General features: G+C 37.0%; 2 protein-coding genes across 2 annotated transcripts; both read left to right on the forward strand.

The window, feature by feature from the left end:
• Positions 1 to 802: 802 nt before the first annotated feature.
• LOC138893512 (uncharacterized) lies at positions 803 to 1,420 on the forward strand. The gene has a single exon (XM_070178119.1). The coding sequence runs from the start codon at positions 803 to 805 to the stop codon at positions 1,418 to 1,420; it is 618 nt and encodes a 205-aa protein (XP_070034220.1).
• Positions 1,421 to 4,867: 3,447 nt separating this feature from the next.
• Positions 4,868 to 7,713, forward strand: LOC104101489 (receptor-like protein 9DC3). The gene is made up of 3 exons (XM_070178120.1): positions 4,868 to 5,566; positions 5,852 to 6,064; positions 6,159 to 7,713. The coding sequence occupies exons 1-3, from the start codon at positions 5,060 to 5,062 to the stop codon at positions 7,497 to 7,499; spliced, it is 2,061 nt and encodes a 686-aa protein (XP_070034221.1). The 5' UTR covers positions 4,868 to 5,059; the 3' UTR covers positions 7,500 to 7,713.
• The last annotated feature ends 7,105 nt before the right edge of the window (positions 7,714 to 14,818 follow it).

Here is a 14,818-nt window from a genome sequence, read left to right on the forward strand (position 1 = left end):
AGATAATACCATATTTTAATATAAAAGTGGACAGATAAATTATGGAAACCAATAAATCATATTTATCTAAAATTAATTCAAGCCAAGTTGTAGTCAATAAAGCGACCGTGCTAGAACCACGGGACTCAGGGAATGCCTTACACCTTCTCCTCGATCAACAGAATTTCTTACCTGGACTTTGTTTTCGCAGACTAATAATAATAGAGTCAAACCTTCCTTTGACTAGGGATTCAAATAAAAGGTGACTTGAAATACCCAAAAAATCAATTCCAAGTGGCGACTCTGTAAATAAAATAATCCTTATTCAAATTTGTCACTTTAATTGAAAAAACTCTTTAACCCACAATAATCCATAACACATATATCTTTTGGGGAAGAAATGAGGTATGACAAGATGCGGTAAGGATCATGCAAGAACAACATGCAATCATTTTAGACCACCTCATGCGGCAGGATTAGGTTATGACAAAGTTAAAACAGGCGCTATGAGGCGCTTCAAATAATGCAAACGGGCAATATCCAATTCATCCCGTTGTTCCTACAAACCAAACAACGCAGAGAATCGACAACAACACTCCCAAGGGTGAAGCTGGCTCCAACGGGGCTGGGGGAGTAGATCTGGCCTCAACAACAATGACGATCCATTCAAGGAGGAATTCTTGCGGTTCATGAAGGAAGTAAATGCCCGCATGGACCAAATCTCAGGTGCACCTCCAGTATTGAAACCCCGAGCTCAAAGAAATACACCCAATTACCGTACAAGCCGAGTGCGGCCCCGGAATGGATACTAAAATGGTTCAGAATGCCTGAATTGCCGAAGTATGATGGAACATCATATCCACAGGAGTACATCACCACCTATACAACAGCAGTGAAAGGAAATGATCTTTATCCTCACGAAATTGAGTCTGTGTTATTGAAAATATTTGGTGATACTCTCACGAGGGGAGCCTTGACATGGTACTCATTGTTGCTTGAGCATTCCATAGATTCCTTCAAAATGCTCGTGGATTCGTTCATCAAGGCCCATGCCGGTGCCAGAAAGGTACAAGCCCGAATAGCCGACATATTCAATATCGCGCAGGGAGAATCCAAAATATTACGAAGATTCGTTAGCCGGTTCCAAAAGAAAAGGATGTTGCTACCGGTCGTCCCGGACGAATGGGCAGCTGAAGCGTTCACTAAGGGTTTAAACCCGAGGAGTTTAGATGCATCCCGGAAGTTGAAGGAAAGTCTACTCGAATTTCAAGAAACAACTTGGGCAGATGTCCACAACCGATATGAGTCAAAGATAATCGAAGACGATCTGGTTGGCTTCCCATCATCAGCAAAAGGACAGGAGAAGAACAAGGAAAAAGTAAAAGACGATGTCGACTCAAATAGACGAGTTTCAAGGGGCCGTTTTCTACCCTACGAATAGGCGGAAGGTCACGACAGGAGCTTCTGTTCGGTGGACATGTTTACCGATAACAGGAGAACTGATCGCGGGCGGAATAACAAATCGTTGCAAGATAGAGAGACCCCGGGGCCACGAGGTCTTTCCTATCCAAAGTTATCAAAATATAACTTCACAGTGTGGTGGAGTTAGTGTCGGTCATGAGAGATATCAAAGAGAATCGGTTCCTGAGACCGATGAGGTCCGATCTTAACCATATGGACCCAAATTGAAGCACCCTATTGCAAAAGTAAGGAATAAATTCGTCAGAGAAGAGGTAACCCTCCTACGTAAGATTGGTTCAATCTGGGAGGTAAGGTATCCAGACTGGCTAGCTAATGTGGTAGTAGTTCTTAAGAAAAATAATAAATTTCGCATGTGCGTAGATTATAAAGTTCTTAATAAGGCATTCTTGAGGGACTCGTTTCCATTACCAAATATCGATCAAATGATCGACGTTACCGTCGGGCACGAGTTAATGAGTTTCCTCGATGCCTATTTCTGGTACAATCAGATTAAGATGAACCCGAAAGACCAGGAAAATACTTCGTTTATTACAAATTTTGGTACATATTGTTACAACGTAATGTCCTTCGGATTAAAAAACATCGGATCCACTTATCAACGGCTCGTAAATAAGATGCTCTAAAAACAAATAGGAAAAACTATAGAAGTATATATAAACGATATGCCCGTTAAGTCTCTGGATGCAGGTACCCACCTGAGACACCTGCAAGAAACGTTTGACCCACTGAGGGAGCAAAATATGAAGCTTAACCCCGAGAAGTGTGCGTTCGTGGTCGGTACAGGTAAATTCTTAGTATTCCTGGTCTCACAAAGAGGAATCGAGCTGAATCCCGACTATGGAATTATATTCTTTTACAGGAAGTTGACTACTTCGCGTTCTCCGATCTTTTGGTAAGGACCTGCTTCCGCCTATTTGGAAAACTAGTCAGTCAAAATTATAAGAAATCTTACCTTTCCCGGAGCCGGTGGTAGAGCTCTGACGATGTCCATTCCCCATTTCATGAATGGCCACGGGGACAAAATTAAATGTAATGGTCCTGCTGGTTGATGTACCAGAGGTGCGCGGTGTTAGTACTTATCACATTTTCGTACAAAGTCCTTGGTATCTAGATCCATACAGGGCCAATAGTACTCTGCCCAGACTGATTTCAGCACCAAAGAATCTGCGCCCGAGTGGTTGCCACAAAATCCTTCATGGATTTCTCTCATAACGTAGCTGGCTTCCGACGCTCCTAAGTATCAGGCCAACAAGCCTTGAAATGATTTTCTGTATAATTGGCATTTATCGAAGCTGTATCGCGAGGCTTTGGTGCATAGCACTCTAGATGCTTTAGGGTCTTTGGGCAGTTTTCCGTACTCGAGATAATCGATTATCTCATTCCTCCAGTCCCAGACCTGATTGGTTGAATTCACCTCATAGTAACCATTAGTGTCTAAGGTTGAGTTCATCAATTTAACTGCCCTCCCCGATTCCGGTCCCTGAATTTTTGTTGATGAGCCCAGATTTGCTAACGCATATGCTTCCACATTTTATTCCCTCGGCATGTGGGTTATTGACCACTCCTGGAATCGTGACCACAAGGAATGAACCTTTACTACGTACTACTGCATTCGCTCATCTTTGGTATCAAAAATTTCGTAGACCTAATTTACCACCAGTTGCTAGTCACATTTGATGTTGATTGCTTCGGAGTCGAGCGCCCGGGTCAATTCGAGCCCTGCAATTAAAGCTTCGTATTCCGCTTCATTATTTGTTAAAGTAACCGTCCTGATGGCTTGCCTTAAGGTTTCCACCGAAGGCGTGACCGGGACTATTCTGAGCCTGGACTCTTTCACATTTGAAGCTTCATCGGTAAATAAAGTCCAGACTCCCGTTGTTGGATGTGACGCTATTATTGCCTCTTTGGCAGCAAGGAGCATCAACCCTAGGCTGAAATCGACTACGAAGTCATCTAGGACCTGCGACTTAATCGCAATCTGTGGCTTATACTCTATATCAAACTCGCTCATTTGGACGACCCATTTGACCAATCTACCCGAGAGCTCGAGTTTATGGAGGATATTCTACAGAAGAAAAGTAGTCACCACCGCTATTGGGTGGCATTGGAAGTAGGGCCTCAGCTTTCGGGCGTCTACCACGAGAGCTAAAGCCAGGTTTTCCAGATGTGGGTAGCGAGTTTCTGCTCCCGTTAAAATTTTTCTAACGTAATATGTGGGGAATTGCGTACCTTTTTCCTCCCGGACCAAAATTGCACTTACCACAACTTCTGAGACCGCCAGGTAAACCAACAATATTTCTCCTTCTTTAAGACAAATGGAAGATGGGTACCTGCTAATCGCCTATGAACGGGGGTTATCAGTAGGAAATTGTTGCTCAAAATCCTTCGAAACACTGAGTCTTTTGGAGATTATGGAACTTACTGTTAGAGGAGCAGAATCTTCGTTTTTGTTCTTATTTTTCGAAGAACTAGAACGTTTAGATGAAGAAGCCATTAGAAGAGGGAAATAAGAAATTCTGTGTTTGGGAAGAAGTAGAGAAGAGATGAAGAGCGATAATTGGCAGAAGGCATGCTAAATCATAAGAGGATGCATGTTATAGGCATTAAATGCGGAGAGGCAGGCGTCTAATCAACCATTAGTAACCTACAAAAGGAATTATAGTAATTCCCACCAAAAGAGGATTCTCACCAACTTCCCGGTAACATAAAGAAATGTGACCGGAAAAGCAGGGGACTATATGTATTGGGTAAAATACAGTATGTTACGTGGCCATCTAAGAAGTGGACACGTGGAATCAAAACCGGGCACAATTACCTCGTGTGTCACCGAGAAAGGCAAGTTCATAAGGGCATTAAGCATGCTGCGCCCGATGACATTTAATGAAGAATATTCCACAACATTAATGAGTAACGGCTCATTAAAGAAATCTGAGCATTTGTGTTTACCGTTAGGTTTCCATTATCACATTCCAATAATTCTCACTAGTGGTGGGCCCGGCCATTACACCCACTGAGTTATAAATAATATGCTCAACTACCATTGTAAGCACGAGTTTTCTAGAATACATTGACTAAATTCTACACAACAATCTGATATCTTTTCTCTCTCTTTCTCTCGCTTGTTAATATTATCATCATTGTATCTGGAAACATTGTTCCCGGGCTCTTCGAATCTATCATTTCATCTATATTTTGAGCTAAGTATCTTATATTTCAATCGATTAATTCATTATCAATGAGATTAAATTGATTCATCTGTCTAGAAACCACAAACAAATTCAACTATATCGTTTTACAAGTAAACAGTGATATGACTCACGAGTTCAACTAACTATATATACACGGATAATGATAATTGATTTTGTAAGAACATTCAGTTATTTGCTGAAAATAAACCAAAAAAATGGGACGTATCTTTTTCTTTTATTTACTTATCTGTTTTGCGTTGCTAAGTAAAAGTTTTTCTTCTTCTTCCCTTGTGCATCATTTTTTCTCTCCTAGTGAAGCTTATGCTTTGCTCCGGTTCAAGAAACCTTTTGAAATATACAACGAGTCTAGTTGGTTATGTTATGGATTCCAAACTTCTTTCCCGAAAACAATGTCTTGGAATGAGAGTACAGATTGCTGCACTTGGGATGGAGTTACTTGTGACATGTTAACGGGGCACGTTAGCGGCCTGGATCTTAGCTGTAGTAAGCTAAATGGAACTATACATCAGAACAGCAGCCTTTTTCAACTTCATCATCTTCAGACACTAAACCTTGCTTTCAATTTTTTCAATGTGTCTGTAATTCCAAGTGATATTGGCCGCTTGACATATTTGAGGCAGCTCAACCTTTCTGGCTCTTCGTTTAGTAGTAAAATCCCAACAGAAATCTCATACCTATCCAATTTGGTTTCACTTGATCTTTCTTTTTCTTGGTGTGAACTTGATCAGAAAACATTTGAAACACTGCTTCAGAACTTGACAAATCTGGAGGTAGTTTCTCTCTCTACTGTCATCATCTCATCTCCGATAGGTATCAATATGTCGTCCTCCTTAAGGTACGTGGATCTTGAAGCAACCAATTTGCTAGGTGTTTTTACAGAAAGCTTTTATCTTCTACCAATTTAAACCTCGAACGAAAATCATTTCACAGGCCATATTCCTTCAACTATCTCTAAATTGATGCAGCTCATAAGTTTAGATCTTTCATCTAACCCCCTTAGTGGTGACATTCCCAATGCTTTCTCTAACTTTCAAAAGCTTGTTAAATTGGATCTTTCTAAAAACATCTTCACCGGTCCATTTCCCTCTTCCATTTTAAGCTTGGGGAGTCTTCAAAGCTTAGCCTTGTCGAGTAATTCCCTATCTTGTCCATTGCCTAGCAATGTGAGCATGCTTTAAAAGTTAGCTTATATGGATTTGTCTCACAACTTACTGAATGACACAATACCATCTTGGGTTTTTAACATTCCGTCCTATGAATATTTGATGCTCGATCATAATCGATTCAGTAGACTAGATGTTGCTGATAAGCTGAAGACGAACCCAGCAATAAAGGTATTGGATTTAAGTCATAATCAACTCAGCGGTCCTGTTCTTCGATCACTTGAAAATCTGGTAAACCTATTCAAGCTTGACCTCTCATCAAATAACATCACTGACAATGTAGGAATAGAAATCTTTATGACCATGCAAAGACTTGATTATTTAGATCTTTCATATAATCCGCTATCATGGAAGAGTAGCAAAATCGCTTTCCCAAGTCTTAAGAGTTTTGCTCTTATCATCTTGTGAACTGAAGGATTTCCCATACTTGTTGAGAAATTTAAAGAAACTTCAGATCTTGGATCTTTCTAACAATAAGATTCATGGCCCAATCCCTAACTGGTTTAGCCGCATGAGATGGGACTCGTTGCAATACCTCAACGTTTCACTTAATTCACTTACAGGCCACCTAGAACAACTTCATCAATATAATCTAAGGATTCTTGATTTTAAGTTCAACTTCCTTCAAGGTCCAGTACCTTCATCCATTTGTAACCTGAGTAGCCTTGAATTATTGGATTTATCACGCAACAACTTCAGCGAATCAATTCCAATTTGCTTTGGCAGCATGGCTGAGCTATTGGTGTTGGATTTGAGAAAGAATAATTTCAGCGGGAGTCTTCCACCATTGTGTACTCAGAGCACTTCATTGACGACCATTGTCTTGAATGGTAATCAATTTGAAGGACATGTCCCTCTGTCGTTGCTCAATTGTCATCGTTTAGAGGTCCTTGATGTGGGTAATAACGCTATAAATGACACATTTCCAGCTTGGTTAGGAACTCTTCAAATGTTGCAAGTCCTTATATTTAAGTCGAACAGGTTTCATGGACCTTTAAGTCCTTGCCAAACTAAGTTTTGCTTTCCCATGTTGAGGATTTTCGATCTTTCTCTAAACGAATTCAGTGGCTCACTGCATGCAAAAGTATTTGACAACTTCAAATCAATGACAAAATTAGATGGATCAGACAAAGGCGAGATCAAATATATGGAACTGCATAATGTTGGCATATATGACATAATGTATAAGGATTCAGTGAGGTTGGTGATTAAAGGCCAGGATATTGAGCTAGAAAGAATCACTACAATAATGACGGCCATTGATCTCTCAAGCAACCATTTTGAAGGTGTAATTCCGAAAACACTAAAGGATCTTGGCTCACTTTGGCTACTCAATTTATCCCATAACAATTTCAAAGGTGATATTCCAACAAAACTGGGGCAATTGAATATGCTTGAAATGTTAGATCTCTCTTGGAATCGACTCGCAGGAAATATTCCAAGGGAATTGACAAGACTAAACTTTCTGGCAGTCTTAAACCTCTCTCAGAATCGTCTAGTTGGACTGATTCCTCAAGGTCTACAATTCGACACATTTTCAAATGACTCGTACATTGGCAACCTTGATTTATGTGGTCCTCCTTTATCAATGCAATGTAGAACGAGTGATCCATCGCATGTTCCACAACCATTTGAGCCCGAAGAAGAAGAAGAGGCGTCATTGTAAGTGGATTTACATGGGAATCAGTCGTCATAGGCTACAGTTGTGGACTTGTTGTTGGAACTGTCATATGGAGCCTCATGTTTAAAGCTGGTAAGCCTAAATGGTTTGTGGAGTTTTTTGAAGGCATCATTCCCAACAAGAAGAGAAGGCCAAAGAAGAGGAATCAGAGACGACGAACTTAATGGAAGATTGAAAGAACCAACTTGTCCTTGTATAATAAGTAACGTTGGAAAAATCCCATTAATATTAGTAGTATGCTTTAGTCTGTGTTCTAAAATTTGTTGTCTAAGTGAACTTCTCTGTTTATGTTTTTCTCTTTTTAATTTTTTGTTTATTGTTTGTATATGTTTGATAGTAACTTACTTGTATGTGTTATTTCAGCATTGATGTTTGTTCAAGTTAAGTTACTCTGATTCAGTGTTAAAAGGTAAAAACTGAAGTATAGGCAGAGAGAAAAAAGCACTAATAAATATCAAATATGTAATAATATCATGTTACTTCTCCTTTGTTTCTTGTCTGCAATATATTTATTGGTTCTGAATTGTTTTTGACAGGAAGATCAAGCAGTAGCTGCAATAGTTTTGTAGCAGAACTTCTTACTAGAATTCTGTAGCTGCAATTGTGATCAAGTTTATACAGCAAAACCAATCTAACAAAGCGAAGACAACGGCAATTGCCACAACAGGAACTCCATCTGTTCCATTTTAGTAATATTGTGCGAACAGAGTCTTACATTGGGAGCAGCAGCGGAGCCAGAATTTTCATCAAGAGGGTCAAAATATAAAGAAATAAACTCACCAAGAAGTCAAGGGGTGTCAATACATAGTATATATACATATTTTATAAAATATTACCTAACTACATAATGTAATTTTCCGACAATGGGGTTTCGGTTGACACCCCTCAAAATGCATGTGGCTCCGCCACTGATTGGGTGCCTACATATAACGTGTAGGGAACTCTTAATGGTGTGAGGTCTTTTGAGAAAAATCGTGCGGGCTTGGCCCAAAGCGGACAATATCACACCATGTTAAGAGTATCTTTGGACTGGTTTAGCCTAACAATTGATATTAGAGCCCAGGTTCAGTGAGACGAGTATGGCGATGGAAGAATGATGGTGCGATGCTCGGTTTGGAGACGCGCACACAAAAAGAAGCTACTTGCGGGCTTCGATTGTCATAAATATTCTAACAATGTGAGTGACATACCAATGAATCACGGAAATTGACTCGTGGATCGTGGCAGTGGGTCATATGAAACTTCGTGTGAGACATTTTAGGGAAAACCGTGCGGGCTTGACTATTAAGAGTATCTTTAGACTGGTTTAGCCCAACAAGTAAATATATCTTCTTGCATTAGCATTTAGGGAAAATCCTATTGCAGAAGTATGTAGTTGCGGTTCACAAAGCACTTCGCGTTCACGCATGATCCGGGGAAGGGTCGCACCCCAGATGAAAAACAAATGTCAAATTAGAAATTAATAACATTATGTCAAAATCGTGAGACCTCACATCACATGGGAAAAGACTTCTTAATCTTGACAAGCAACAATGTTCTACACTCAGGATAAAGACGAGAAGAATACACATATCCAACTGAAGAATTTGGAAGTGCAGATGAGTAGTAGAGTGATAGTATTATTGCTCAGTTTTAATATACTTAGTTTCTCGGGCACGTGTATTTTTAAATATTATTTTTTTCAAGTATAATGTCCAATACAATAATTATTTATACGCATATAAAAGGTCTTTTAATCTTTAATATTTTGAGATCATCATATCATACAATGAACATCTATCCTACTAATATTTATAAAAATCAGATTTCAAAAATCGCAAAGGACATACTAATTAAATAATATAAAGTAAGCAGAACCTGATTTTGCAAGAAATCCTTGAAAAAAATGGAAGATAAAAACAGAAATCTAAAGTCGTCGACCACTAATTCCAAATTTTGGAGTATGGTTCTCTATTTTTTGCATGTACTTCCAAGTGCAAATTTTCATTTCTTTGCAAACCTTCTCAATAGTCCTACTGATTGGTTTGTGTCACAATGTAAAATATATTGTGGAAAGGAGGATCCATGTGATACTTCATTAAGTTGAGAGAAAATATATTTGATATTTTTTGTGGGCTCTTAAAAGCAAATTCACGTTGCATTCTAGTTTAATTATATTGTCACGCTAGCAGATTGCTCCAATAAAATTGTAATTGGTAAAACTTTGGATTCAAATTGTATTAGGCACCTTTTAAAACCAGTCAATCATCTAAATTTTGTCTGTCAATGCCTATTCACAACCACCTTCTCGTAGTGTCACCGTTTGCAAATGAAATTAGGGGTTGCTAATTGGAAGCAAAAGCTAAAGTTGTGACTATTCATTTCAAGAGTTACGTATAGTTACATTGCATAAGAATATTTTTAACCAAAAAAACAAAACACTTAGATTTTATAGAAGGACAGTTTGGTAATTTAACTTTTAGGTTATGGGGTTCTCCCTTTTAGTATAACAAGGCAAAATAGTCATTTAGTTTTGACCACGTGCATTGCACGTATATTTTATGTCAATCAGTATAACAATTTGAATATTACAACAATATTAACATATGTGAGATTAGAGGTGTACATGGATCAGGTTGGTTCGATTTTTATCAAAATCAAACCAAACCAACTATATCGATTTGGATTGGTTCGATTTTATCATATTTTTCGAGTTTTTTTGTTACATGAATATTATTTCAATCTTACTTTGGTAAATTTTTGATAAGTAAATATATATGTTTAGTGAAAATTGAAAAAAATGACAAACATATGATCTATTGACATATTCCTATGGGAGAATTTTCTTATTAACATATGATAATTAATTTTTTAGTTGTACAATAATTTTTCGTTGATGTATACTTTCAAGGTTAATTGAATTTAATAATTGAACATAAAAATCAATATGATACATATGATATGTTCTATTTAATTTTAAATTGTCGAAATACCACTTCACGTTCGACAAAGATATAAGAATTTAATAGATCTTGACATATGAATATGGAAGAATAAAGAGATTGACGCATTTCACTAACACTTGATAAGAAAGTGATCATACAACCCATTATTTAAAGTTAATAAAAATAGAGAACTTCATATTTAACTAAATATTACATTCCATAAGAGAATTACAAATATTTCTAGATATTCTTTTAAAGAAAATTCTATGTAAAGTCTTAAAAGTATATATAAAAATTATATATTTATATGCCGGTTTAGTTTGAATTTTTTTTACTCAATACCAAACCATATCAAACCAAACCTAATCGGGCTTTTTAATTAGTTTGGTTTGACTTTTCGGTTTGATGCGGTTTTCCGGTTCGGTTTGTACACCCTTATGTGAGATATAAATAATATTTAAAGTGTAAAATGCAAGATCAAAATATAAAAAGATGATTTGTTGTACGTCTAAATATATCTAGTATTTTATATTTTATATCTCCAGTTTGTCACTTCATAATACTACAATTTTTAGATATCTTCAAATCAAACATATAGAAGAGATATTGTGAGAAAGAATAATTTTAGGATTCTAGTTTTGACTACAAATGAATAGTGCAGACAAATTAGGTTGAAAAGTTCATTACATACCCATATTTTTCTATTTTTTAAGTCAAGCTACTCTCATTCCATATTTGTCGAGCAAAGGGATTCCAATTCGAATAAGAAAGGTCGAACTGCAATCTTTTGAATCCAAGACCTTTTACATTTTGCATATTAATATCGAAAGGATTATTTTGTTTTAGTTTAATAGGATATACTAATTCATCAGTACTACAAGAATATATTTAGTACAAAATCTATATCAAACAATATTTTGGAGTACTAAAATAATCAATAATATACAGGAAAGATTTCTTTACCAATCCAAACACGGAAACAAAGGTACTACTTTTTCTTGATCTGTATATGCTTCCTCTCCAATTATAGTAAAATCCAAAATAGAGATATTTAGTAGAAGGCTTTATTTGATTCAAGTTGTCACTCTGATTTTTAACGGATAATTTCGTAAATTAACTTTTAACTCAAAGTCTTCCCACTTTTAATATAATATATATATATATATATATATATATATATATATATATATATATATATATATATATATATATATAACTAAAAAAGAGAGGGAGAAAACTATTGGAACGGTGTGACAAGTCTTACCTCCTTATTTACGGTATTTTCTAAAGTGACAAGTATTTTGGATCAAATCTTTTCACTAAAATGACAGATAAAAAGGACGCGAAAGAGTAATACAAGCAACATGTCAAGTAATTAATTTCTTGTCGATATAATTTTAGTACTGCTTAATAAAATTAACAACGAGTTAAAAGCAGGGGCGGAGCTAGAGTGCCGAAAACGGGTTCAGCCGAATTCAGTAGTTTTGGTTTGAATCCTGTATTTGTCTTAAAATTTTTATTGAATATGTATAAAGTATTAATCTAGAACCCAGTAACTTCAAACAATTAGAATCCCGAACCCATAAGTTTGAAATCCTAGCTCTGCCTCTAGTTAAAAGGGTCTACAACATTTAATTACTAAGCAAAGCTCTCTCGGATGTCAATAAACTGTTTAGTTTTTCATAATAAAGTGTAACGACCCGATTTGTCGTTTTGAGAATTTACGTTCAGTTCAGTGACTTAAGGTCTCGATCAATTTCGTAATATGTATGTAACGACCCGACTTGTCCTTTTAAAAAATTACGCTCCGTTCAGTGACTTAAAGTGTCGAGAAATTTCACAATATGTATTATGACCCGCGTGTGTGGTCGAGTTTGGTTTTCGAAAGATTCAGAATTTAATTTAAAGAAAAATTCTCATTTTGAAGCTTAAATGGAAAGAGTTGACCGGGGAGTTGACTTTTGAGCAAACGACCCCGGAATAGAATTTTGATGATGGCAATAGATTCGTATGATGATTTCGGACTTAGGCGTATATTCGAATTCAGATTTGGAAGTCCGTAGGACAATTCGACGCATTTTGGTGAAAGTAAAAAAATAGAAGATTTTTGAAAAATCCTACCGAAGGGTGAATTTTTGATAACGAGGTCGAATTTTAATTCCGAAAATTTGAATAGCTCCATTTCGTCATTTATGACTTGTGTGCAAAATTTGAAGTCATTCCGGATTGATTTGATATGTTTCGGCGCAAAATATAGAAGTTGGAAGATTTAAAAACTCAAAATTTGATTCGACGCGCGATTCGTAATTTCGGTATTGTGTGATGTAATTTGAAACCTCGAGTAGGTCCGTATTGTGTTACGAGACTTATTAGTAAATTCGGACGAGGTCCCGGGTAGCTCGGATGAGTTTCGGACGAGGTTTGGATCGAATTTGGACTTGTTGAAAATGCTGGGATTTTTGCTGTTTCTGGGTAGACCTGTTGGAATCGCACCTGCGAAAATTCGGGCGCAGGTGCGACCATCGCAGAAGCGAGATGAAGCTCGCAGAAGCGAAATTGGCTGGGCTGGACTGAGGCCGCAGGTGAGAAGCATTTCCCGCACCTGCGTGAGCGCAGAAGTGGAAGCTCTTCCACAGGTGCGAGCTTGTGGCTGGGCAGTAATCATCGCAGATGCGCATCTTGGCTCGCAAAAGCAAGGCCGCAGATGCGAAAAATTAGTCCGCAGGTGCGAAACTGGGCAGAATGTTAAGGACCAAAAATGGTCATTTCGCCATTTTTCGATTGAGATTTTGGAGCTCGGTTTTTGGGCGATGTTGGAGGAGTTCTTCAAGACTTTGACTTGGGTAAGTATTCTATATCCTAAAGTGATTATATTTCATGAATCTATGATTATATTCATCATTTAATTCGGATTTAAATGGAAGAAATTAAGATTTTTACAAAATTCTTCCAAAAACATAAATTTAAGATTTGGAGGTCGAGTTGTTATTGGAATTCGATAAAATTGGTATGGTTGAATTCGTATCGGAATGAGTGTTCGAATTTAATGAAAAGTATGTTGGGTTTCGAAGGGCGGGCCCTGCGTTGACTTTTGTTGATTTTTGGAATAAAATTTTAAGTCGACGTATTATTCACCGGAATTATTTTCGATGAATTTTAATGAAGTTGTACAATTAATTTGGATAGATTTGAGCTATCCGGAGGTCAATTCAAGCAAGAAGGCTATTTTGGAATATCGGCCTAACTTCAAAAAAGGTAAGTGTCTTGCTTAACCTCGAGTGGGGGTATTTCCCCTTAGGCATTGAGTCTTATGTGCCATTTGTGAAATGTGAAAAGCCGTGTACGCGAGGTAGCGAGTACGTACTCGGGCTTATACGTGCAAAATTCATTGAATTAAAGTTTTAGGCATTATTGTGTAGTAAATTCAGAAATTATGGAAAAATTATTAAATCATCTGTTTGCCATGCCTAAATACTTATTGTTGAATTTATTTTTATATGACAATTGATGTGATTGTTATTTGATTATTTATGTAATTTCATGAATTTGCTGGTTTGATAATTGTTGGAATTTAATTTCATTTTGGATTTTTCCATCTGCAAATAATTAATTAAATGAGCTTAAGAAGAGGTGTTTATATAATTATTGAAAATTAGATTTTTATGAAGAATTTGCTTTATGTTAAGTAATTTCTATCTCTATTAATTATTTTTGGGTGTTGTACGTATTGTGTGGAGCTTTTAGCTATTTGTTGTGAAATTAATTGACTTAGTCGTAGCTTTAGAATTTGGTTATGGCCATTGGGCAAATTGTGATATGAATTGATTTTTGTTATGTTGCTGTGATAATTTTCCGTGTAAATTATTGTGTTGTGTGAGTTGTTATTTTGGGAAGATAAGGGTGGCATTTCACCGTTGATATTATGTGGTTATAAGGGTGGCATTTCACTGTTGTTGTGTTTGTTGGAATATTGTCTGGGCGGAGCGATAGCGGTGGCAATAGGAGAGATAAGGATGGCTATTGATATTGTCTGGGCGGAGCGATAAGGGTGGCAATAAGAGCGATAAAGGTGGCTATTGATATTGTCTGGGCGGAGCGATAAGGGTGGCTATAGGAGTGATAAGTGTGGAAATATGAGCGATAAGGGTGGCTATTGTCAGGGACGATATGTGATGATGTGGGGTTGTGATGTTGATGATTTTATGTGATGTTTTATTCTTTTTTGTGTTTATTTTTATGCCTTGTGCAATTGGTCTTGTTGATAATAAATTGATAACAATCTGTTTTATGTTGAAATTGAGAGCCTTTGGCTCTTGTCAGGTAGATTATAAAATAAAATGTGGGCACGAGGTGTCATGAGTAAATAATGAGAACATTTGG

Source organism: Nicotiana tomentosiformis, chromosome 6 (assembly GCF_000390325.3).
Source record: "Nicotiana tomentosiformis chromosome 6, ASM39032v3, whole genome shotgun sequence".
Taxonomy (NCBI): domain Eukaryota; kingdom Viridiplantae; phylum Streptophyta; class Magnoliopsida; order Solanales; family Solanaceae; genus Nicotiana; species Nicotiana tomentosiformis.